The 27767-nt window shown below is 42.1% G+C and overlaps 1 protein-coding gene across 2 annotated transcripts in view; it reads right to left on the bottom strand.

Annotated features, from left to right (window-relative positions):
* Positions 1-27767, bottom strand: part of LOC139685108 (protein unc-13 homolog B-like) — a 76758-nt gene that overhangs the window by 33644 nt on the left and 15347 nt on the right. For both annotated transcript variants that reach the window (XM_071581722.1, XM_071581723.1), the window contains exons 2-6: positions 16551-16580; positions 14306-14405; positions 10321-10438; positions 9242-9365; positions 1309-1379 (exon numbers count right to left, since the gene is read on the bottom strand). In XM_071581722.1, coding sequence (XP_071437823.1) covers positions 1309-1379; positions 9242-9365; positions 10321-10438; positions 14306-14405; positions 16551-16580 — 443 coding nt within the window. The remainder of the gene's footprint in view (positions 1-1308; positions 1380-9241; positions 9366-10320; positions 10439-14305; positions 14406-16550; positions 16581-27767) is intronic.

Below are 27767 nucleotides of genomic sequence, written 5' to 3'. Positions count from 1 at the left end.
ATGGGAACATGCAATAAAGATCTCTTCCTCACTCTGTGTGGCTGGCAGACCTGGGACACCTGAGGTGTCCTTACATTTTTACATTTTCTCACTGGTGATAGAGAACAGCTATAACTAATTTGAGATCATTAGGTCACCGAGATATTATTTTTCTACTAGTATTTGATAAAAGCATGCACTTAGCACACAGATAAATGGCACTGCAGGGAAACAGGGAGTCTCACGTTATCTTTCAGCAAGTACTAGCTCACTGAAGCACTAGAGGGCACCTCTGCTTCGCTGAAGTACCTGGCATGGACTGCTCCGATAGCCCACGGGAGCAGAGAGGCACCACAGCAGGATCAGTGACAGGGCAATTCACAGACTGAGCTTTTTATCAATTCCTAGACGTTCTCAAACTTCTAGGAAGGCAGGAGAGGTTGCCCTAAAGCAGTTATGCTTTTATCCACCCAAAAATTGGTCTGTCCCAGGTCAAAAAGAAAATCCACCCAATTTTCCACACAGTAAAACAAATCACTCATTCAAGGAGCAGAAAGGAATAGATAAAAATCTCTTAAAGTCACTGCATTGGCAGAATATTTTGCAAGTTATCTTGCTATATAAAGAGACCTATCAAAGGATTTAAGCAAGTACCATGTTCTTACTCAGTGATGTTCAAGCAACATGTGTGTATAGTTTCTTTTTTCACATTTCTGGTACAGGCATTAACATGTTAAATCTTACTTTGCAAACAGTATGGACTAGAAAGGTAAGTTTTATTTATCTAACAGTCTGTCTTATAGAAAAAAGTAACTTTTAGTTTATAGCTGTTTGGCCAAGTGCATACCAGAAAACCTAGGAAACCAAAACTATAGCTAGCAGGTATAACACAAGATTCATATAAAATGAGCCACTAATATGGACAAAAGACAATAGCTTCAACAGTCCTCAGTTCAAAAAAGGTTCAGTATCCTGCTTTGTCTTATTCAAGGAAACGGGTCAACTGCAAACAAAGTAGTTTTGGCTTCATTTCACAATTAAGAGGACCTACCTCAGCCAGTCAAAAGATTTAACCCTTTACTGAGATAAAGCATGGTGTTGCCTTTCCTTTGAGCATATGTATATCAACAAAACATTACTCAAGCATTTCCAGAATGCAAAAAGACTTGCTCTCCTTAACAGTAAGCAGTACACTTGAGAAAACAGTTCTGTAAAGAGTTCAATGATCAACATTTAACAGTTACCCTAATCACAGGGATTCAATATAAAGAATAAAAGCAAGTTATATGGCATTCAGGACTACATTAACCTTTCAATTTAGATATTTACCTCATCATCTCCCAGTGAATTTATTTGTTCCAATTTCCTTGTCCAGTATCTGGCCTCTTCTTCAGGGATATCTATATCAAACGAAAAAGTGACACCATCTTAATAACCAGGGAAGTTTGCATTTATCACCGTTAGCATTGAAACAAGGAGAGTAGACCAAAATCACACCACAAAAAACTCACACGTGATTTTGAAGAAATAGAACTTAGACATCAAGTACACAAACCTTATGTTAACATTCAGATGGAAAACAAACATGGTAAATAGTAACACAATCCAAGGGCTTACATTGCTTTCCTGTTTAAAGCTGATTAACCAAATGCACACGGCACAAAGGTAGGAAAGAGAAAGACTTGTCCACATTTAATTCAAGTATTAATTTCATGGAGAGCCATTTTGCAATGATATTTTAATACACTTGTTACATGCTTGATAATATGTAACAAGAGCCTCTCAGGAGGCCTTATAACCTCAACAGAATAAGGGCTTACTGAGTTGAACATCACATCTTACCTACGTGCCTGGTGTAGCACAAATGAAAACACAGAAACTAAAAGGTCTCTTTTATTCCTATGAAGGCAGTAAGCCAAATCTTTTGAAGTAAAGAACAGTGTTACATTATAGGCAGTCATATTCACTTGAAAGACCATTCCTACTTTAACACCATATTGCAACTTCATTGTGAAATGAATCACAACACTTTTACCTTCTAGAAGGTTTACCAAGTGGATGACTGTCAGCAAGTAGCAAGCATTATCACCTTTATTTTGGTAGCTTCTTCTATTTTCTATTTCACACTTTGAAGTAATAGTGTCCCAATGGAACACAGACTTCTGCCACTCAAAATTTCACCTTTCAAAGCACCCCCTTGCAGATGCAGAGGAACTGCTGTGAAAAGCTTAACACAAAATTATTTAGGGATGGAGGGGTATGAAATCATTGGAAAAGGAAAAAAAGTTATGGGTTTGGGTTAGTTTTTTTTAGCCACTCAACATCCCTGACTGTAACAATTTCTAAAATCTGCTTATTCATGGCCTGAAAACTGCCCTAGTGCAGAAACTTCAAAGCTCACAGAAACTATCAAAACTATCACAGGAAGGAAGTGGAGGGAGTGCTACAGATCGACACAACCAGCCCTGCAAGCTGACAAGTAGATAGTGGCATACCAGTTCAGCTGGTTTTCCCATCTTCTGTAACCCTTTACACTTTCAGACGGCCTCAAGAGGAGCCAAGTTTACATCTGAGAAGTCTGTTTTCCTGCCATGAACACCACCACAATGCTGCATTCAGCTGTGCATTGGCAGGAAAGGGGGAAGCAGGTTAGGATGGGCTCCTGATAAAAAGGTGATTCTAAAAGTTTCATCCACTTTCACTCCTGAGCGAAAAAAGAACAAGATTGATTGGCAGATGACCATTCCATTGGAACTATGATGTGTTCAGAAAGGACCAAGTATTGCTTTCTTCTTGCACTTTGAGAGGGTATCTGTCCTCAGCCACACAAACAAATCGTATGAAGGCAGTGACCCCAAAACAGTGGAAATAATAGTGGTCATTGTATTAGAACACGAAACACTACCAACAGAAACATGTCAGATTTAGTGGAATTTCAAGTTTCAGAAAGAGGTATTTTCTTAGACAACAAATTCATGTCTACACCTCGATAAGAGAATCATGACTGTATTTTTATGTAACTAGCCTCACCCAGACAAGGCATAATAGTCCACCCATGAGAAACCTTTATGGAAAATTAGTACCTGGCTACAAAAAAAAACTTCCTTCAGTACTAAAAAAAGACAACCTATTTCTTCCTGCTCGAAGGGAGACCAAAACACTTCATTTTAACGAAAATACACAAAGCCAGTTGCTCTTTCTGAAGTACAGTACATTTCTTCATTGTTAAATCCTAATAGAACACAAGGTAAGAGAAACATGAGTCTTCTACAACTACAACAGCTGTAGAAAAATATACATGTTTTTGATCCTGAGGGCTGTAGATCAAAGATGCACAGATTTATTAGATGACCTCTGCACAAATCAGGGTTGGCATTCAAAGCAAATCTGGACAGAACTGATCTAGAAAGAAGACATCAATGAACAGAATGGCTACCAGCACACAACCTGATAAGATTTAGGAGGACAAACTCCAACAAGGACCTGAAACAATCCAAAAATTAAAGCAAAGCCCACAGAAATGTCTTTGAAAGCCAACACTTCTTTAAGACATGAAGAAAAAATCATGAATTGAGGACTAAAGTTCAGAGCCTATCTTGTATCCCAGATGTCCATTTCATAAGCAGAGCTATCAGATTTTTACTGCAGGATTGATGCTTCTATTGAAAGAGCTTCTTATGCAAGTCAGAGATAAAAATCTGCTACTGTCCAGATACCAGCTGCTTTTAGGACATCATCTTGATCTTAGAGAAACTCTCGTCATCAACGCTACTGGCAGTACAATGACTGCACAGTATACCTTATACATGAAAAAACTCACCTATGACCTCAAGTCAACTGCCCAGATGAAGAGATCCCAATAAGACAGAATTCCTGATGTTTTGAGGAAACAGTTTATTTTTTACTTTCACCATTCCATTGTGGCTCACCTCAGTCAGCAGTTTTGTTGAAGCTGCATCTCTGGAAAGCAGAGAATGGAAGGCCCTAGTGCAGAGATCACAGACTGCTTGCATCCACTGGTCAGCTCCTACATCACTGCTCAACTTCGATTGCAATGGCAATTTCTCTGCTACATTAATTTTTGCTTACAAGATAAAAAGATGAGACTAGTGCAAAGAGAGGCCACCTGATGTCAACTCCAGACTCCACTGACACCAGTGACACTTGGTGAACAAAAAGAGGAAGACCATGTGTCAATGAAATTAAACTGCTGAACAAGAACAGAGAGGAGATGGGCAAGTATGTTCAATAGCTTTTGGGGCTTATTAATTTGATGCCAACACATAAATGTTGCAAGCTTTACTGTCCTTGCTCCTAGTGCCATCTTCAGCTGGAAGCTGAACCCCTTGTTTCCTCTGGGTTCAGGCAGCAGTAAAGTTCAGTTGCTCCGTAAGGGAAGGGAGGAGCCCATGGATGGCAGAGGAATGGACTTTTCAGCCAGGGTCCCATTTTACAGCACCTCAGCAAGGCGAACAGAGCCAGTCCAGAGATCATGGCAAGGTTCACCCAGGAGTCCACACTGGCAGCCAGGTCCATGGTGACAAGGCAGGTCTGAGGTGAAGTCCACACCTGGGCCGGAATCTATGGGGTCCACAAGCAGGCACAGACATGGCAATGGCTGGGGTGGGGGATCAGTAACTCCCAAAACAACTCTGAGGACTGAAGGCTCAGAGCTGAGCTGAAGTCAGATTCCTGGGCACAGGAGCAAAGGTGTGGGTGGAGGTCCTAGCTGAGGCTGCTCAGAGCAAATAGGATTTATCAGTGTACCCAGGGACCTGACACCTGGATACAGACAGACAGAGAAATGGGGACACAGCAGTAAAGTTACTTATTAGCCTAACAAAGGAAATAGAGGAGAATTTGGTGCATCTATACAGATCAGTTCATTCAGTTATAACCCCTCAGGTACCTAAATATGACAGTATTCCTGCTTAGAGACCTCTAGCTTGGCAATAACCAGGCATTTCAGCCCTAAAGCTTTTCTTCTCCTCAGGTTTGGGTGGTCCTTGCTCTAATCCCTGCACATCACCTTAGCCCTCCTGGGTTTTTCCCAGGTAGCAAGTCCTGGGCTGGGGCATACCACAGGCTTGGCAGGACAGAGAATAAGTGCTGAAAGTTATACTCTCTCTCTCCCCACTTTCCTACAAGACTTCATCTGGCTTCCTCTCTTCTCAGACCCCATTTCTCCCTTTTTCCAATGTATGGGAATCTTTGCAGGTTCTCACTGAAAAGACTTTGTCAAGCTGAGTGTTTTTTTCTGTTCGTGTCCCAAGACAATAAAACAACAAAGCACATTTACTCCACCTGATGGCTGAATGCAGATCAGCATGCTCCCAAGCCTGAGAGTCATGAGAACACTAAAAGTATCTCCAGTTATGAACTAGAAACTGCCTGGCACAGAACCAAACTGCTATAGTTTGGAGCCAAAAGCATTTTTGAGTGCTGCATCTTGTATGCGATTTGCACATAAGTCATTGCACTTCTGAAAACGGGGGGGCAGAGTAAAATTGCTTCTAAACAGAAACGTTTTACACTTGAAAAACAGTGCCCTGAAAAGTCTGTGCAAGCACACACTAACTGCATCAAAACGATGATAGTAAGACTGTCTCCTCTTCATGAGTGCATCTTCTAAACCAATCACAAAATGCTTTCTACCTTCCTTCATATGTCTGTCGTTTTCTTGAGATGAAACAGATATGATTAGTGGACAAACCTGCTGCTCTAGCTTGCCTTCGCTCAGAATCCCATGAAGGCAGTTTATTGCCATTTTTAATAGACTACCAAGCATAAAAATGCTTTCAACTCTTACTTCACATTTGCCATGCTCAATCTTCACTGCACTGTTATAAGAGGATTTTCAGTTGTTCTGTTTCTGTGAGACTGAACATTCAAGAACATGGGGCTGGCAGAGAGCATTTGATGAGAGCCTGGTCCCCAGCACACAGAAGGGCCCACAGATCTGCTCTCTTCTGTACACCCCATGCTGACATCACACCAACAACATAACTGATACCAAGGAAAGGGCTGCATGTGGCATGTGCAGTGAGACACAGGGGGGATATATCAAGGACACCATAAAAGATCTTTGTCCCATTACAAATCTGGGCATTAACAAAGTTTAATGCTGGATGACCTCAGAAAAGCTTATCTTATGTCACCAGGAGCGGAAACCAAACTTTCACCAGTCCTTTGACAGGAGATGACTGCTTCCCAACTCCAAGCCTAGTAAATACTTAAAAAAACTTTAAATCACAAAAAAAAAAAAAGAAAAAAAGAAGAAAAAATCTCTAAGGTGCCTTCATCATGTACTGCTATTACCAGCATCATCACGTTCTGTATTTATTACTAGTCTCCAGAGTACCAGGAGAAGAGATGCCAGGAAAGTAGAATCTTGAACATCAAGTGGAAGCAGAACAACAAACCAGTTTCTAAACCTTGATGCATACACAATCACATTTTACTTCAAGGACTTCAATTTTCTGCTTTTCAAATGCATTTATGCTCTTTTACAAACCCTGAAAAACTTCTCAAGCTCCACCTATAAATAAAGCTAAACATTTCAAATACACCAAATAACCTGGGGAACTGCGTCTGTGTGCATCTAAATGAAAGAGAGCAGCCAGAAATGACAGAAAATTAACAGAAGCACAAGCCAAACAGAGCACACAGTTTTTTGAAGTTGCTATCCCAGGCAGCAGTGTTTTACCCGACTTGAAAAGCAGCACAAGCTGTACATGTGCACACATATCACTCTGGTTCTCATATATCTGATAGTAGCCAGGAGATCTTCACCTGAGAAATAAAACATGATACACAATGTTCCTAAGTGTCACTCCAAACCTGCTGTTATTAAAATGTTGCCTCTACAGCACAGCTGCTGACTTACGAACTTCCACAGCAGATCAGAGATCCATTTAGTTCCCTGTGTAGGTTTAAAGCAGCAGTTCCCAGCTCATGAGGAAGAGTCTTAACGTGCAGAGCACTAAGAGTCCATATTGCTGCCATCCAGTTACAGGGAAACCAAGCTGCAAATCCTTTGAGAGAGGTGCAGAGGCAGTGCTGTGAGCTGAGCTACCTCCATGCATCCCTCCAAGGCTCACAGCACTTGGGCAAGGAGGCAGAGCCTAATCCATGATGTAGAGTCCTTCTCTATCCTAGAGGTGATGCTCAGTCATGGTGTGAAGGAAGCACCACTGGAGGAGGTGACACTCCCTTCTAGAGGACTATCCCACACCCTTAGTGCTTACTGCTTTTCAACCTGTCTCTGACCTTGCCATGGCAGGACAGACTGAAAATGGAGACAGAAGCAAAAATTGCAGCACTACTAAAGGGAAGAGCAGCAGAAGCCTTGAAAGAGCTAACTCATGTACCCATTTTTTCCTGGACATTATGAAACACAGGACAGGCAGACAACTTCCGATACCCTAAAGCCCTTCAACACAGCAGTGTGGAATCCCTGTTATTTCAGTATAAGTAACAGATGTACTTTAAATGATCAATTGTGTTAAAAACAAAAGAATCACAAAACTCTTTTTATTTACTTACTGCTCTGCACGAAATCCTACTTCTCCAAATGCAAAAATTTAAACTAGTAGTAAAAAAACCAAAAGAAACAAACAAAAACTCCTGTGAGTACAGTAGTAGGGAGAAAACACACTATTACCTGAAATATTTTTATTTTTGAAATCCAGATACTCTAATACATAATGACTTACAGGGAGTCTGGTTTCTCATGCTTGAAAAAAAAATCTTAAAATTTAATGCTGTTCGAAACATAAATTACTGAAGAATGCAAATTCTCTTTTGGACCCTCTCCGAATACAAAGGGAGACATCAGAACTTCATTTTCTTTTAAAGCAGTGACAGATTACAAGCAACTGTGTGAGAATTAACTCAGATGAGAAGTTACTGGCTACAAGCCTTGCCTTCAGCTATATGTGCTGTGTTCTGTGCCTCCCAGAAGTCTCAACACTTCCTCAAAGCTCTTCTTGTAAGGTGCAACAAAGTGTGTTGTTCCTCCTCTTACAAACAGGCAATTTCAGCAATAAAGTTCCCAACAGCAGAAGTGTATGACCAGGGTATTTCCATGAGGAAGAGGGATGGCTTGTGACCAACATTAGACAGTTTAGCTGCCAAGATAGCTGAGGTGTCAGATACCATTTCCTCTGTACACACTGGACTGCAGTTAAAGAGCAGTGAACACTGGACTCACCCTGGAGTACAACCATCCAGGGAACTGTGCACTCAGAATAGTACACTCAGAGCACAAGATACAATTTGTACTGACTCCTGTGCTGCAGGGCCAAGGCCTGCACCCTTCCCTGCACCAGGAAGGGGCGTATGAGACTCACAGATGCCCTAACTTCTTCCCGCAACAGATGGCCAACCCTGAGAGGTGCTGGCCAAATGCCAGTGGGTGCACAAATGATCCACTTCTGCTTAGAGCACCATACAAACTGCTCACACTGCAGTTAAGAACCAACAGGCACAGAGCAAGAGATTTGCCTTGTAATGGCTGACAACTTCAAAGCACTTCAACACCCAGGGCATGAAAAAAACAATAGTACAAGCGTCAAAATCATCATCTCTGTTCTTGATCGCAAGTATCAGCTAGGAGCTGGAAAGAGAAGCTGTGTAAGCCTGGGATGCATCTGACTAAGGCCTTACTTTTTGGGTTCATTTGGTAATTTTGTTTGCTTGTTTTTAAGTAAAATAAAATTAAAAAATTGCTCACAATTTGACTTGAGATGTGGTTGCTCCAATTAGCTACTTTTCCATACAACCACACGTAATTGCCAGAACAGCACTTCTTACAACATCAAGTTATTTATATACTCTGCTAATGACAATGTGCAGGAGCACTAAGCATTAATGTTGCACTAACTGAACTTCACAATTCTAAAAGGGCTTACATGCACCTACCACAGAACAGCCCTACCAATGCACTCAACCTCTTCCAGAGCCAAATTTACTTAGATACAAAAAAGCAGATGCTCCCTGTTTAGGAACAAAATGTGTGACTACACAATTTAGAAGAAAAAACTGCTGGTAGTCTAAACATTCCAGCACCCAGGGACTTTCAAACATTTCACATTTATATGGATCTTGTTAGAAAGAAGACAAACAGTGAATATCAGCAATTTATCTCCACTGAACTACATTGACTAAATTGAGAATGACTACAACTTGCCTATAACACTCAAGCCGCTCCCACTTTCTCTCCACTGTCAACATTCTGGGTAAGTTATGGAAAAGCACTCACCAAAAGGTAATTCAAATCTTGTGTCCAGCAAAATTTTATGAGGAGTTGGGTTTTTGGTTCCACAGATTTCATCATGTTTCATTACAACTTCTGCCTCCAGTGTAGACCACTCCCCAGGACCTTCCTGTGAATCACAAGCCACATGTGAATGAACTTTCAAGTTTGAAGAACTTTAGGCAGCAACTCTCGCAGATTTGCTGAAAGACTCCAGAAAGAGTTTTACAGCATTATCAAGGCCTGGTACCCTATTTTAACATCAAATTACATCCATCCAACACAAACTGAATTTCTTCCACATCTCAGGGGCTTTACCAGGATAAGCAGCAAACATCTCCCAGCAGAACTGCTGCCTTCTCAGTGGAACTGCAAAGGTAAGACTTCAAAGGCACAACCAAGGAACGCCTGGACAGCCAAACGAACTGAGCACCAGCCAGATCTTACAGCCATACTGCTGAGCATCCCCACTCTTTTCCACTTATGGAAAATACACTCTCTCTCTCTCCCGGCTCAGATCCAATAATCTTCTAGATAAATAACCTGAAACTTTAGTCAGAAAATCAAACATGTCTTGCTTAGTTTCAACAACTGCCAAATTGAGTCGTTAGGGTAGTTACAGACACCGGCACATCCCTCTTCCTACTATTTTCCACATATGTTAGCACCAGTAAACACCCTTGAACCCTGAAAGCAGAATCCCTAAGAAGGTGATGCAGACATGCTCTAGGCCTACCTTGTCAGGTGGACAAGACAGTCTTTAGCAGTGTCATAGAAATATGAGCATCAGATTAAGCAGTCAGTCCTTAAGACTTGAGACACCTGTTACTTATGTGCTCCTTAAGCCCCAGTTTTTGAGTTCATGCAAATAAAATGAGACCAAAGACTCCCATGTAAGCTCAATTTTGGTCTCACTGCAAAAACAAAACCAGTAAGATGAGAGAGAGGCTTCTTTGCTCACGCAACCTTCCTGACTTTGCAAGTTGAAGTTTTGCTGACCAGCTCAGTCTGGGCTGCATCAAGCCAGATTTGTAACACATTATCTGTCAACACTGGAGCAAAGAAAGGTTCTGTGTCAGCTTAACCTCATCAGATTGGTGAATGGCCTTCAGAGCAATCCACACGGTCCCAACTAGGGTGTCCCAGATCAGTCCTTTGTTCCATACTTCAACAATTAGGCCCAGGTCTAGTCGGCTGATCTCACTGCAAGAAAAGAAAAGGCATCACAAGTGAGAAAAAAACAACGCAACCTAATTCTGTTTCAGATTCTACATTATCACCATGATTATACCAGTGAACTCTTTCCATACAGCTGATACAGCTGTATCAGAGGGCTTCTGGAAGTCTATGGTCAAGGCAACTCAGCCTCACAAGGATCACTAGTTACTAATAACTACAAAAACCAAAACCCTGAACTATGTCACGCATTAACTGCCAGCTGGGATCTTATGTCCACATCTCTGTACACAGGAGCGGGAAGTGTATCTCGGGCCAAAACCTGGAGGTGAGCTGTCCTTTGTCATGAGGCACCCCATTTCTAACAAAGTGTGTATGTCCCCTGGCAGCACAGCAACACAAGTGTAATTCAGGCAGGTAAAAACATGTCAATACTGACCTGTGAGTGGAGCTACCCCTTGTTCAAAGTAACAGTCCCAAATCCAGCACAGCTGCATCAGCAGAACTACCTGTTGCTCAGGGCTGTATTGCACCACTTCTGCTCCAGCATTAGCTACTGCTACATGGCCACCAAGTGTCAAGTACTTGGAAATAATTTCTCTGAAGGTTTTCATGTAATCTTCTCTCTCAGTAAGGAAAGATGCATCTCAAATGTGCTTCTTCTCAATATTTCACAGTATGTATACCTCCCTCTTCCATGCTGGTTTATAACGTGCCTACTTCAGAACAGCCTAGCACATACACAGCTGGTGAAAACAAAGTAGAGAAGAATCCTGAGCTGCCTGTTGATACACAACTGTCTCACACTTATCATGAAGAAAGGCTATGGCTCCTAATTCTTTGAGCTCAGGGTTTCACCTTAGCACAAATGTTAAACCTCAAAAGTAGGTATCTTGGACAGTCAGTGTTGCTCCCTTTTGTCCTTCCATCCAGATGTATCCATTTCACATCAATCAAGGAAATCTAAAAGCATGTTAGTCCCTAATTTCTACAGACTACCACCACCAAAAAGGAATGAACTGCTGAAAATCCCAGCATTCATTTGAGCTTTGCCACCTTCTTACAACTTTAAAAGAGAACATGGTATCTACAAGGCTCAAGACAAACCCTACAGCTACAGCAAAGCACATTAATATCTATTTTAAATCCAAGTGCTTCTGTTCTTGTTTGAGATACAGGAACCGAGGTCAGGGTGTTCACTGTTTGAGTGGCTCACTCTACAATAGCTCAAAATGAAGCTATTACACAGACTTATTACGAGTTTACTGCTAGCATCCTGTAAGCCCAGAATCCTCTGTTTAGATAGCATTTCACAAATGCAGTCAAACTAACAACTGTACCAGCACTGCTCTGCCCTTCCACTGCTTGTCTCTTGAAAGATGGCATTTATGTGATTGCATGTTGATGACGAGTGGCTGTCTGCTGGCTGGACTAGTGAGAGGCCAGAAAGGGAAGGGAAGGAAGAAATAGAGTATTTTCAGTGATAGTGTGAAACCACATTCTTTGCTTCAACATACACTGACAGGGCAAGACATTCACCATGAGATGGCCCATGGGCACCTGTACAGAACTCCACAGGACAGGTCATCAGACAAGAACAATAAATAAAAAAGATTTTCTGTACAGTGGCTTTGATTGCCTTTGTGTCTCCCTCTCTCCACCTTCTGGTTACATACAGAATAGCTTCACATAACAAAAGAGCTGAGATTGGAATTTGGTGTCACTCCCTTTCTGCATGCATGTAGAATTTAAATAAAAGACATTTCTGTGGCATTGATTTCATCATCATGTTCTAAACATCAATTTTCACTTTCACTCAAGAGGTGCTTGCTGCAAATACAGAGTTCTTTTCAAAGCTGCTCTAAAATTAGAAGTTCCCAAAGAACACAGTGAAGTGCTTTCCTGATCTAGTAAATAACCAAATCTCAAACAACTCTAGAGCCCCAAACTCTGAAGTACTTTGTCTCACAAGGAGTTTGGAGGCAAAAAACAACAAACACAGACAAAAAGCATTTTTTTAGTTGTAGTCTATTCTTCTACTATGCCTCATGAAAAAAGGTAAACACAAACACAGACAATAAAAGCATCTTTCCCTCAGGGAAAAACTAGAAGCTGCAAACTAGAGAATAATAGTATTGGAATACCAGCATTATTCCTCCTGGGCCAACTTAATGTACACAGAAACACGCAAAACACAGTCACTGCCACATGTAATATTTCTGTCATAAAGAAACACCAGAACTACTGTGCAGTTGCTTGGCTAAAGCAGGGACAATAATGGTGAGGTAGTTCAGCTAATATTCTGCTTTCCTATTACCTAGCAACTAATTACAGAGCACCACAGTGACCTTACTGCATGATAGCTAAGCTCCCGGCTGATACTGGAGTGCAGTTCCAGGAGCTGCTTGAGGGAGGGAGGAGGAGCAACCCTGAGAGCCTGAGGCACTCAAGTGCCTTTCTTGAACCACTGCTGAGCAGTCTCCCCTGCAGCTGGCTGTCTTTAAGCTAGTTCCTGTCCACAGAATGAGTACAAATCACAGGCAAAATGAGTAAGTAGTTCAGGTATAGGCGTGTGATTTGACAGACAGTTACAATTCCCTGTCCCAACTTCACCCAGTCCTGCATGGTTTACATCTGTGACAGCCTCTGCTGACCAGGAACTGCAGAGCTGAGCAGATGGAGGTGTCAAGGAGCACATGTGTTTCACCAGATGCCAAAGTACAGGCTCCAGACTTTTCATGCTGGAGCATGCACCTCTCATGCTGCTCCAAAAGCAGAGTGGCACCAAAAAAGGGAGGTAACAGCACAACCATTATGAAAACACTCTACTGACCCAGGTGAACTCCTTAACCAGAGGCAACAACTTCCTACTTTCAACTGAAGAGAACTAACTGCTCCTAGATTGGGAAACATACAAAATCCCATGTGGGTCTCTTACTACAGATACTATGTAAACAACTCAAATCCACTCAAGAACAGCTGCACTCCCTTTGACTCCACGAAATGCCTACAACATCATTCCCTCCCGTTTAGTAAATTCAGTTCACTTTGTCTTACAAAGCTATGGAAAAGGAAGAACATGCAGTATAATCAGTAAGTCATACATTCACTAGAACAACAAAAATCCCCATACCATTCTTAAAGATAACTGGGCAATCCTTGGCTACATGTCAGGACTGGAGTGCCAAGCGCAGGAGAAGCCCTGGAAAAGCTCGAATGAACTGGTTCGGCTGCTCATGACAGGGACTGGCAGACCCCTCAAGCTGAACCAGAGGAGCTGGAAAACACATTCATGGGCACTGGGCCAGTGGCAGAAAACATCAACACACGAGCAGCTCCCACACTAAGGTAACCACGATCACCATATCAAGGTCCTGAGTGCACTAACAACAGCACTTAATTACCCTGATCAGCCTCTCCAGTGGCATCCTCCCACAGCCTCTTCCTCATGGCCCAGAAGCTCCATTTAAGCTCAGCTATGAGCCTTTAGCCTTTGTCTAAGCTACGTAGTCAGGGTGTGTGTGTGTGTGTCTCAAGCTCATGGCCACAGCTGTGCAACATACCTGGCCAAGGACGATATCAAGCCAGACCCAATCCACAGACCAACTTCCAAGCTCAACCTCAGACTTACCTTCTCCCTACAGACCTGAGCAGCAATTGCCAGTTTGTGGCACCAGCAAAGTCCATCTCCCAACACACACATCCTTCACCACAGGACAGTGTGTGCAACAGGGAAGAATATTATTTAGGCTTGCCACCAGGCTTGTGCATTTTACCTACCCACACATTTGTGCATTTTCCAAACCCATACACACAACAGCAACTCCATCTTAGCACCACTGCTGCAGAAGGACTCAACCATGAGCACCTCATGCTCTGCACCACCATACTTACAACATAAAATCCTGTTCCCAGCAGGGCTGGTCACCACGCACGGCCACCGTCGTGCTCTTCACATTTTGCACTTTCAGGGTCACATACGTGTTGAATTTATCTGGGAAACGAGACACGGCAAGTTATCTCTATCAGTGTACCTGTTCATCACACACATGCAACACTTGAAGATTTTCAGCTCACACAGTGTATCCAGAGAGGTCCCAAGTGAAAAACTCACGTGCGAAGACATAACTAGGTTTAAGGAGCCAAATATTCAAGATGTTTTACACCTTCCATCAAATTTTCAATCACAGCTTTTTAAGAAATTCAAGCACAAATAAAAACAGGCAACTAATCACTTGCATTAAGATAGGGACAAGGAGTGTAAAATTCTGAAGAAAACTTGGTAAGATGCTGCTACTGAAATGCAGACAAAAGGAAGAAGAGACAGTCTGAAGGAACAGGGCCTGTCATGCAGACCAAGCAGAGTGAAAAACGAAGTTGCAAAACATACAAGCCGGCAGCTGGGTTGATCGCATCATCTCTTATCTTCTGACCCAACTGCTCTCCCAGTTCCAAACTGGTTCTCCACCCCTGGATCCACAAAGAACTTTACAGACCAGTCAGATGCAAAAGAAAAATACAGTGATATATTGCTAAATGCTCTAAAACTGACCTGTTCTAGAAAACTCATGTTACACTCACATTTTGGCAAGACAGGCTCTGTTTATAAGTTTACCTTTTATTTTAAATCTGAAGAAAAATCCTGAAAAACTTTTTTCCTAGTTCCTGCTCTCTCCTTGCTAATAAAACCAACAGCAGACAAGCATAGACATATTCCAAGTTTGAATAATAGCATCCAAGAATGATAAAACTCACTTGTAAGGGAAGTTACTACCTCAGACCTGTATCAGTTTGAAACAACCTGGAACAAGACATGCTAACTAGCTAGGAAGCAGCCTACCTATTTTAAGACTTTGATGTTCTGCTGCATCTATTCCCAGTGTAAGTTAGATCACAGTTCATTTTAATACTGTCGAAATTGCACATGGAAAACAAAGACGTGATTAGGAACAGCCAACATGGCTTTACAAAGAGGAAATTCATGCCTGACAAATCTAATGACCTATGTCTCAGCATCTAGCTTTCAATATACTATCAGAAAGGAATGAAAGAGAAACTGCATGATCCAGAAGCTCAGGAAGAAGTAGGAGTCACTGGAAGCCAGATTCCTTCATATCTGTCTATATCACTTGCATCCTCCAGGACACTGAGCTTGTCAGTAAAACCACACACTTCGCTTAGTTAAACCTAGACCACAGGACAAATATTTTGCATCTGTGAGAAGGCTTCTTGATTAGAGAAAGGATAAAGTACACACTATTTCCAGTCTCATCTGGGCAACCAGCTTTCCTTCCCTGAAAATTCAAGGTTGGTGCACACACAGATCTTGACCCAACATGGAGTATGGATAAAGAGTCCTGGAAAATGTTCTGCCGTAATCTAAGGAAAGCTATATGCAGAGAATAAAGCTGAAAAATAAGTAATGAATATAGCTGTACATTTGCTTCGTACCTAAACACCTGAATAAGTGTTACTCTAGAAGTAAACTGCTGCTTCTTTTGTTAACTGTACACAAAATAAATTTCATTCAATAAACCCACTTGCCTGCTAAGGGATTCCATGCTAGCTACGCACCCACAGTGAAAAAAAGTTGCCTAGACTGTCAATTCTGGGTGTCACCAGCTGTCTGTTTTTATTTTATTATGCAGACACAAAACACAGGGCATGGGATTTTAATTTCAAGCACGGCCATTATGGACTGTCACTTAAAAGAATGAGTCACTTCTGCAGTTCCATACAGCAATACCAACTAGGATCAAGAAGGCACTGAATCCACTCAGGCACACACCAGTCCTGCTCAGTGGACATTTTCAGATCCTGTTTTGAACAGGGACAGAGGAAGGATGAGGCAGAAGGGCAGAGTGGGTAGGGAGGGGTGAAAGTACAGGAACATATTTCCTTATTCATCAGCTGTTTATGTCAGGTGAGCAGACAGAGGTTCCTCAGCACTGTGACATCAGACTAGAGTCTCAAGCTTTCTACTAACATAAGCTGCCTGGATTCTTGAGGTAGATTTTGTCACTCCTAAGTAGAACATGGAGAAGTCAAGAGGAGATGGATGCAAACTTGAAGGAGTAGAACCAACAGCACTGAAAGAGGTGTCCCCATTGCTTCAAACAAGCAGTAGAGCATGGCTTACCTGGTGGTCCATGGAGTTTAGCTTTTTTTACTGTAAAGAGAAAAGAAAAAAAGAAGAAAGAGGTTGTTAGTGATTTTGTCCTGCTACAGTTAAGTTAGAGCATCACAGTGCATCACATTCATTGGACAACACCCTCAATAAAGGCCTGGCAGCTGGAAATGCAGTTTAACAGATCTGGAGACAAAAATTTCTTTGTAGCCCATGGCACCTCTCTAAAGTGATGTATTTAAACAATAATCATAGGATTAATTTTTGGAAAGTAATGTGACATGGCGAGTGCAAAGCAATTTCAAAATCACTCCTTTGCTGCCAGAAGTTACAGCTGCTTAGCAAGATGTCATTTCATACCACCTCACTTACTAAGTTATAGACATTATAGAAGAAATAAACATTTTTCTATAAGCAAAGAAACACTCCTAACACTGCATAGCAGACTTTCAACCACAAACTGAAAATATTCAAGCCTGAATAGTAGCTCTATACTACATCTGTAAATTAAATTAACTAAGCCAAACAAACAGCAGTCTAAAAGTTAAATGTCAGTTTCACAAGCTCTCTTCTCTTAATTCAATTCCAGACAGTATTTACATATAAAAATAGAATTGTTAAAACATAAAACAGCATTGGCTCTTATCTCACCACATGGAGAAGGTCCATGTCTACCCAGGGGAGATTTTGTTTACATTTCCCTTTTGCAAGCTCATATTCTCAATAGAATTGCTAAGTGTAAGCACTACAAGAAGACAGCTCCAGGCTCCAGGCTCCAGGCTCCAGCTAGTTTTTCCGGTGGAAAACTAACACTAAGAAGAAAACATATTTAACAGGCTAGGAAGCAAGATATTCCAGAAAGCAAAAACACTGAAGAGCTGGTGTAGTAAAATTTCCTCCAGAAAACAGCTGCCAATACTTACTAGTGGCTCACAGTGTCCAGCTTTCAAGATGAAAGTTCCAGAAAGGAACATTAAAAAAGCAAAATAAAAGAAAATGTCCTTACACAGTTACATACAGAGATCCAGTGGAGTGTGATGGTAGAGAACACTCTTGCTATTTGGGAAATTCTCCTTTGTGAGCATTTACAGTCCAAAGAGGTGTTTGCATGACGGAACATGCTGTACCAGGTACAGTTTGTGCCAGAAGCCTCTCAAACAGAAGTTAAAAGGGTTATACCTTTCACCTAGACTGACAAGGCCCACAAGCCGTTTAGTTCAAAATAAACTGGTTCATTTTCTCCCAGGTTCAGGGCCTGATGCTAAACCTACCAGTGCAAGCTAAACATACGATAATGCAGAGAAGCATTCCTGCCGACTGAAAATACAGATTCTGTTTAATCTCCGAATCAGTCAGTCTATTTAACCATGGAGAAATACGCAGGACAATCTATCCACTCTCTAGGTGCCTTTGCACACCACACAAAAGCAGGCAGTTCATGAAATACTGCCCTGGAGTGGGCAAGCACCAGCTTATCTCTGAACCTCCCCTCTCCTCTCATTTGCAGGAGGCTGGAGACAAAGAAAACAAGTGCATGTGCTTGTGGGAAATAAAAAGGAGAGAGAGGGCAGGGGACACACAGTAAGCTTCAGCTGGCCTCTCCCTCTGTAGCAAGCTCCATTGCTACTAGCAGGGAAGCAGAAGCAACTCTAGTGTGGAAATTTGGTATTATTTGTAAAAAAAGGCAGACAGAGTGGGCCAATGGCTTCTAAAGACACAGACTAGATACTGCCTCTGCAGTGAGACACATGCAAACTAAGAGACAGAGGCTATTTTGTACATTGCGGTCTCGGCCTCTAAATATTCAGAGTCAATTTAGTGAAAGGCTGCAAACCCTGCACTGCCTCAGCATGCTGAGAAGGGTGCCTGTGTGGGTCTTCAGCAAGAGCTGTCCCAGGACTCACAGCAACAGGAAAATCCCTGGGCGGCAGCCAGGTAAAGATCACCTGCCTGCTACAGCCCACATAATAAAAATGGGAGTCTTTAGTAACTCCCAGGAATGAACACCATGCCTCTAGACAAACTGCATGTAACAAATTACAGCTTTAACTGCACAAAAGGGCTTATAACTAAAAGACAAATCACAAACCCAGGAGTATTGTCTCAGCAGTATCTCTTCTGCTTTATCTGCAACTCTACACAGCATGCCCCAAAAGTTCCCATGAAAAGCAACTTGGACATGTTTTATTGGTTAGCCCCATAGGAGAGCACTTTCTAGGACTGTGTGAAAATCATTGCCTAAGTGCAGCTCCCACATCATCTCAGGATCAGGATTGACTGTGAGACTGCAGGGTTCCCCATTTAACAGCCTGAATGTCTGGGAGTTCAGAGTTGAAAGGAGCTGCTTGGCTCTGCCAAGGCCCAGCCTGTTTGTCAGCTCAGGGAATCCACAGGTTGGTTTTGTACTCACACCTGCTCCGTCTGTTTGGTTAGAGCTCCTCTATGTCAAGTGCTCAAGAAAGGACTCAAGGAGTGACGGAGCTGCAAAGAAGTCTGATACATTAGTTACTAACAGTGTTGCAATAAAGTCTGAAAACTCATTGCTACTTCAGGTACAGGATGACAGACCTTGAAACTAAGCCTTACATAACATTATATTTTTATAACATAAAATCCCTAGCACGAAATGAGAGTCTCTAGAGCACTCAACAACACCAAGTTTCACAGATACAGTTACTCCTGATTTGCCACATAGTAAAAACCTAAAGTTACTTCCTGACTCTGGGGAAGCCATGTTTTTAAACCACTTGTAAATGTTAAATTCTGTCCATTTTCAAATCGCTTCTCTCAGCAAACTGAGCAGCACAGAAAGTCCATCTATTCAGAGGCAAACACTAACCTATGATGAACTGTGATTCTCCTATGCTACTGCATAGGGTAAGCAGGGCAGCAGGGAGGGAATGAAAATTATATAAAATTAGAAAGAAAAGCAAGACCTAGCACTTTGCACCACCACTTGCAAGCACTGCATGACACAGATGCACAGAGATGCACCTGCTCTCACTGCTTGCTGTGATTCATTTAATCACCAAAAAGCATATCAGAGACACAGCCACTGCAAGAAGTTATGAGAAAGCAAAAACTGATCCAGAGATTTTCTCCCCATGAGCATCTCTCACCATTTCGCCATTACTGTAACAAAGAGACAAAAAGAAATTAGGTTGAAGTCTTGTCTGCAACTTAAAGAAAGGAAGCCACAGCAAGACTCCAGAAGCTCGAAAGCTCCAGTTACAAAGGGCTGGAGAGTCAGACAGACTCCTAAAGACTAGGAAATGAAAATAAAAGCCAAGGATTGCAAAAACACAATACAGAATCACTGTGGGTAAAAGAAAAAACAACAGCAGACCACACATCAGAGCATTCTCAAACTCAGTTCTCTGAAGAGCTATGAATCCATGCAGTTTTCAAACAGTCTGAATGTTAATTTGTTTTTTCCTGACTAGGTACCCTGTGCACTAGTAAGAGAATTAAAACTGTGCATGCCAAATTCCAACAACACATTGCCCAGCCCTCCCAAGCAGGCACACACTCATATTCAGTTAAAGGGAATCAAAGTGTTCTGAACACCTGCACATTTCAGATCACCTTTAACACCTGCTCACAAATGAGAGGGATGCAGACACAGAGAGTGCCTAAGCAGATGGCCAAAAGATTACATTCTAACTAAATCCAGCACATGACTTAGAAGCTGGTCACTCACCACACTACAACAAGACCTACATCCTTTCACAAAGGCCAATAAAGCACCATAAGAGGGCTGTGGGAGAAATTAGGAATGAAAGGATGCAGTTCTAATTAGCACTAAAAAGAAATGCCCTGCTGAAAGCAGAGCACTCAAAATGCATTTTCATGATCTGCAATTTGACAAATAGTTTCCTTTTCCCTGTGAAAAATAAATGCAGTGGTGGTTGGGTTTTCAAGAGCACTCTTTTACAGTAACTGTCCCCAGCTGAACAGCAGAATCAATACATCTTTCCATTTCACTCTGCTTTTCTCACCTTTCCCAGGTGCTCAGTCTTCAGTGTACAGTGACACACAGTGCTAGGTGCAAAGGTTGCTTAAACAACAAAAGTAAGAGACCACAGCAAGCTGCTCATACTACCCAAGAATAAGTCAACACACCACATTCACGGCCTGTGCACCCTGCAGCAGGCACAGAGAAGAGAGGGAAACCCTTCCAGAAGGGACGTAATGGTTAGGCAGCACTCTAGCCCTTCAGGTGTGTTACATTTTCTATAATTAAGCCTTTGGAAACAATTTTTCTGTCTGAATCCTGCACCAACCACATGTACCCACTGCAGCCAGAAACTCAGCACCTCCTACTCACTTCTTGAAAGTTAACTTTATAAAATCCATGACAGGCTGGCAAGTGGTGCAAGACTGGTACACCTAATGAGGGCTGCCCTGTTCCTGGGGATCCCACCCTGCCACACAGGACCTTTCCCAGAATCACAGAATGGTCCAGGTTGGAAGGGACCACAGGAGGTCATCTGGTACAACCTCCCTGCTCAAGCAGGGTCATCCTACAGCACACAGCCCAGAACTGTGTCCAGATGATTCTTGAATATCTCCAATGAGGAACCCTCCACCTCTTTCCCTCTCTCAGAAATCAAAACACCCACACGTTCTGCAAGCCCTCATCTTCCACGTGAGGGTGAGGAACCCTTGTCTTTTATTGCAGAGAGTCCAGAGTAAGGTCCACTTGGGCTCCAAGTACTCCCAGCAGAGCTCTACAGAGCTGGGGTCATTATTGCAGAGGAGAGACTCCTTCAGCCTCAGGGGACAATGAGGGACACAGGGCCTCAGTCACATTTATTAGAGTATACTTGGGGTTTCTGCCAAGCAAAACAAACCACTGGTTTACATATAAATATGGTTCCACTCAAGCAGGGAAGAGAGTACTTTATGCCCCAGTGTATTCTCTTTGAGAATGACGTGACGGAAACACAGTGGGTGCCTTCATGTACCAGCAGTTGGAAAGCCGAGGCTGAATTCACAGTGCATGGAGGATAATATTCTGTTACTGCCTGACATGAAAGCAGGGCTGGGCTGACCAGAGAACTGCTCTGCTGCTAGAAGGAAGAGGAACCACAACGAAATGCCACTCCGCTCAGTAAGGGGCAGAGAGCAGGAACATAGCGCAGACTTTCAGCAGTAACTGAAGAAAGAAAGTTGCATCTAAGGGCAGGATTTTTCTGACATAGTATTTGAAATAGTTCTTCAAAAATTGACCACCTCATTGACTGAGACAATGGTGGAGGAATCCAGATGGCCAGATTTACCTCAGCTGAACCAAGGGATCGATCTGCTTTAATAAGTAGTCCAGAAAATTGGAATAGACACAATATGAGTGTATTAATTTTTAATAGTTCATTGAAATGAAAGAAAAATCTTAACCACAAAGCACTTATACATTGCAGTTACCATTCATGTAGCAAAGAGCTTTCTTCAATTTCACCACTCTAAATGCCCACAGGACAACTTGACTTGCCCTTCCCACGGCCTTGGGATGCATATCTAACAAAAGGAAGGTATATTCTCTTCAGCAAGCAACCATCACTCAAGGATGCTTCTCAAGAATGGGGTGGGGAAGAAAGAGATTCTATTCTGTTGTCTGCGGATAGCAAATTGATCTACCCAAGGGATTTCCAGATTGCCAGATGTCTAGAGAATGAATTAGAATCCCTCCTAATTCACATGAATTAGGATCAGTCTGCTCAGCTGATCTACAAATTCATTATCCTGTCCAGAGACACACAAAACTACTGGGTTTCTTTGACTTACAATACAATTTCCAGCAAACAGCTTTCTACAAGTCACTCCACCCTTCCTGCCTCTTGGACAGTGACTGATAGCAGCTGTGGCATGTGACTGCTTGAAGGGTTTTCCAGGTTTCTGTGCTAAGTGGACATAGACTCAACCTAACTCCATTCAAATTCAGCACCAATATCACACAGGATTTCCAGGAAAGTGCTGCGTAAAGTACACATCCCAATAACTCTCCACACTGCTAAACCTCACTAGATGCTCCCCTGTTTATCTGTAAATTCTCTGGAGAATTAAGATCCAGGACTTGCACGCACACAAGTGCCACTATCTGCCCTTGCTTCCCTCCACAGTCCAGACACTCCACACCTTGGGGATGAGAGATCAGTTCCAAGGGGATATTGCAGCTGCTGCCCAGTTCTGTTTCCTAAGGTTCACTCCAACATTTACTTGTTCCCAGAATTTTCATCTGTATGCAACAAACTTTGGCAGCAAAGTACTGAAATCAACCCAGAAAATGCCTAGCTTTTATGTATATAAAAATATATATCACAATCTTGTCTAAATCTCTTACTGTCATAGCCCACGGGCATTAGAGTGACATGGCACAGTGGCCAGGTATCTGGAATATTCCACAGTACTTCCTGCACATAAACTTGGGAGAGCTGGCAGGACACCATAATGGCAGATCTACACAAAACTGATCAAACTCACAGTTAATATACTGTGCTGAATCAGTTATAAAATGAAAGACATTTAGGACTTTGCAGAATCGCCCACTTTGAAGGAAGCTGTTTCACACCTCCAGCAAATACTGTCATTTTCAGCTCAGCCTTTGGATAAAACTTGGTAAGTGTATAGAGAGCACAGCACAGCTTGCACCAGAGCTTCACAGTGTTCTGCTTCTTCCCTCCTTGCCAAAGTTACTAGATAACATAAACAGAAGAAATTAAAAAAACCTGTGTAAGAAGCTCTTTCTGGCAGTAACAAACACTCCAATCAAATCCACTTTCTCATGGTATACCTGGAGGAGAGGACTAACTTTGCAGACCCTTTGTCAAGAGCTGTTTATTTGTGGGTTGGTTTAGGGTTTTTTTAAATAAAACTCACTCCTCAATTTGCAGACCCTTTGTCAAGAGCTGTTTAATTATGGGTTGTTTTGTTTTTTAAAAAAATAAAACTCAGTCCTCAACATCAAAAGAAGTCTTCTCTTTAAAGATCCTACTTCTCTAAAAGGTATTTCATGTGACAGAAGGGGCAACAATTCAATTTACTTTCTATGCTGGTTTAATGTAGTACAAAGCTAATGTAAGTAGGCTTCTAAACACTTTCAATGACAAAACAGATTCAGACACTTAAAGATGCATCTGGGTCTTGTTTACAGGTTAATCTGTTACCAGATTTGTTTGACACACTGACATATCACCACACAGGTTTTCAGCCTCCTGAACTTAAGAGTTTCATATGCATTCTTGTTTGGTGCTTAGCTCAAGAGCTCACCTACCAGAAATATTCTTTGAACTACATCAGCAACAGAAATTAACAAGTGAAGAAAATACTACAGCAATTTTTAAAAAATTATACATAGTGCTGCTGTTCCCATGGGGACTGCTGTTGTGAACAGAAAAATTAAAAATGTATCTCAAAGAAACACAGACAGTGTTTAAGTAGGGAACTACAGAATAGGAAATATAGAACTTAAACTATGTATGCAAAAATGGAAAGTAATTGTGACAAGGAACTAAATGCAATAAGAAAACTAAAGAGGTCTGCAACTGATTCCTTCCCTGAACTAGACATCTGATTGCTCTTCCAAATCCTTACACCAGCATTTCTCTGGGAAGTAGTATCAGGCAGCAAGGTCAGGCTCTGATTTGTTACTTTGAAAACAATATCTGAAGTAGAACAACTAGGACAGAGTTCATGGAGAGCAAAGGCAGGAAGAGGCTCACAAAACAAGTCCCAAAATCCAGACCTCCCCTCATCTCTGAACTTGAAAACAGACATGTTGATTTTTCTAAAATCTAGCACAGAACAGGATCTACACTGGCAAAATATAATCAATACCCCATGACCACTCAGCACTGGAAAAGGAATCCAGCATTTTAAAACATGGATCATTTGATCCAAAAAAACCCCAGGAGACCTTATCAATAAAATGCTTAAAACACTGATAAGCTGTTTGTAAACCACAACTAAAATCATTATTACATTAAACATCAGCACTTAGTGAAACTTCGGCTTGGCAGTAAGGAAGCTGCAAGAAGTTTACTTACAGCTGACCCCAGAAAAAGCTTCCGGAAAGGCAGCAGGAAGCATTCAATTGATTTCAGATAAAGAACAGCTGAAAATAAGCTTGACAATATTGTTTCTTCAGTCTTGGGGAGGAAAGCGTATTCATGAACCATACACCCAAGAAAGCTGGAATCAGATGCTTGGAAGCAGTAAAGAAAGTAGGAACATGAAAGTCTTGAACTTTACAACCTCCTGAAACAAATTAACACTGCCAGTGAATCCAGGGTGCCAAAAGCCCATTAAATACTTCCCAGTTTTTACATGAAATGTACTTGGAAAGGAAAAAACTGCAGAAGCTTCTACTTGCAGGCAGCTTGTGTAGTGAAACACTGAGCAGGAGAGAGACAGAGGCTGCAGTTTGCAGAGTGGAACACATCAAGCTAGAGTTCTCAACACCAGGACACTTCCAGAAATTACCATCACTACAGATGCTCTTCCAGGCTGAGTCTACCCCTGTGTCCTGCCTGCATGGTCCCCTAGTTCAGATGGCAGCCAGGCAGTCTCAGGAGACTTCTCCAGCCAATACAAAAAAGACCAGTGCCCTAAATTCAAGTCATCTTTCAGGTCGTTAGAACAAGTTGAGAATCATACGCCATCTTCTGCGCACTTTGGGACTTGCTGGAATGACAGCCTCCCAGTGTCCAGACAAAAGTCTTTCTTCCAGAAATGCATGTCATTATTGTCCTTAAAGGCTGTGCAGAAAGTATTTGCACCAGCTCTCAAGAGCCCCACAGCCTGTGCTGGAATACAAGGTGCCTCCTGACTGTGTGTTGCTCTCCAGAGAGCCCTTTACCTCACTGCTCACCTTTGCAACTTACCTGACAACAAATACAATCTCAGTGCCCGCTGACAAGTTAATTCTACCAAGGCAAGAGACAGCATACTCAGATGCTTATTTAGAATTGTGCTTTGCTCCCTCATAACCTTCCCAGAGACACATTAACATCTACCTGAAATTTAACTTCACTCCTAGCTGTCACCTCAACATCTGTTTGCTACTCAAAACCAAAGGCCCAGGCTCTGACACACAGACACTGCAGCATTCCAACTACCTTCAGATGGTTTTCTTCACCCAGGAAAAGCTCTGAAGTGTCAGTTCTGCTGTCCTGTTTCTCTGCCAAGAACTGCAACCAAGTCACACAAGAATATACACCAGCACTATGCCTGAGAAACCCCTTAAGTCACATCACAGATATTTGCCTTATGGTTACTGCTTCTCCCAGCAGGATGACAAAGCCAGTCAAGATGTGTAATTCACTGTTCCCAAAATATCAGTTGTTTTGATAAGTCTGACAGTCCCTCTGCTCAAACTGGATGCTAAAAGTCCTAAAGAACCACTTTGACATCAGTGATGTCTTACACTTGGGTACCAAACCAAATGTCTTCTGTCTCACAGATCAATGGATTCTTTGCACACTTTCAGCAAGAGTTTGCACTAAGAGAAACCACATCATGATAGTAAGAGCTGCAGAACCAAACCCATTTTGGCCATATCTTGTCCATACAAAGACCTAGACAATTCCTAGAAAATAGCATGACATGATGATACAGCAGTACCTACTCTACAAATTAACATGCACCCAGGCTTAGCACCCAGAGGTGACATTTTCAAAACACAGTGTCATACAGCCTGTTCTATCAGCAAATCTCCTCCATTCCCAATACAATCAAGACTGAAGGGTGCCAAGAGGCAATTACAGGTGAATTCCACTTTGGTATTTCTTCAACAGAAAGGGTTCAGACACCTCACTTCACAGTTCAGCCTCTTTGCTATACAACTGTGCTGTCACGTGACAGCAGTATCAGATGTTTTAAAGTAGGCAGACAACACAAGCAAACCCTTATCACTCTACAATGAGAAGAAAGGGACTGTCAAAGAGAGGCAAGATGCTTTGCTACCTGTTGGCACAGCAAGTATAGTCTGGTGGGTTTTTTTAAAACTAAATAAACAGCCTCCCCACAACCACAATACACAAAAGAAAACCCTTCAAATTTTGCAGGGCTATAAGCAGAGAGCTAAATCCCTTATTACTACCACCATCACTCCTCAAGGGCAGATACACACACCTTAGCTGACTGAATAATCCCTCCTAGCTTTGTCCTGACCTAGCACAGGCAGGTGAGCATCACTGATTGGTCTGGATCAGTTACATTTTTCTTGAGAAGTGGGAAAACAAATACACACTGAACTTCTGTTATGCTGTACTAACAAACTAAGAGACTATCCTTTTGTCCAAAGTTTGCTTTCCAAGGGGCTGGGAAAGCTGAGTGTGGTGATGGAGAAATGGATTTGACACTAACTGTGTAACAGAACACCCTGTCAACAAAAAGGAAAGTTGGATGTACACAACTTCCCTGAAGGACAGCTAGCTCCACCTATACTCACTTACCATACAAACACTTAAACCAGTTGCTAAAAAGCACAGCTAGGAGAAACCCTCTAACATCTATTTCTTCCCTTTTTTCGGTTGACCAACACAGACATGGTGCTGAAGATCCACTGAAGTTTCTGCTCAGCAGATGCTTTGAACTGAGCAGTGAGGACAGGAACAAAATCTCTTATTCAAATCACAGAGATTATGAGAGGTTAATCCTCCTGACGCTGGCAACACAGACAGCTCTGTCAGGCGACCTGGTTCCCCAACCAAGAGGTGAATTTAAACAGTAATCCAAGCTGCCACGCTTCTCCAATATTCTGTGGCAGGCTTAATATTGTTAGTAAAAAAGCAGCTTGGGTGCAACATCCTGGAGTGAGTTACTGTGTGTGTGACTTTCTCAGATGTATTCTCTTAAATCATGCTTTAGTCACTTTGCTTTAAGGGGTTCCTATGGGTTATAAATTCCTTCTGAACTTCCAACTGTTTTCTGACCAGAAAAGCCAGAATCCCTACTCCTGAATCTGTGTCACATGAGGGAAGAAAAAAAAAATCTATCAAGCCTTTCAGAATTTTCAGATGCATAGGATTAGAATTTTCAGATGTAAAAGATAAACACTACTGGACAGTCTGGTAAAGGAGGCTTCCAATTTCCAGTGGCACAAATTGTCCTTCTTTCAAGTGCTTTAAGGTTCAGAAACATAATATTTTAAGTTAGTGAAAATGCCTTAATTGAATAAGAGAACAAAATCCACCCTACCTAATTTTACACAAACCAGACGTCAACTCATGT

The sequence above is a fragment of the Pithys albifrons genome, chromosome Z, assembly GCF_047495875.1.
Source record: "Pithys albifrons albifrons isolate INPA30051 chromosome Z, PitAlb_v1, whole genome shotgun sequence".
In the NCBI taxonomy this organism is placed as follows: domain Eukaryota; kingdom Metazoa; phylum Chordata; class Aves; order Passeriformes; family Thamnophilidae; genus Pithys; species Pithys albifrons.
The sequence above is the reverse complement of the archived record's forward strand: the minus strand, read 5'-3'. Positions and strand labels throughout refer to the sequence as shown.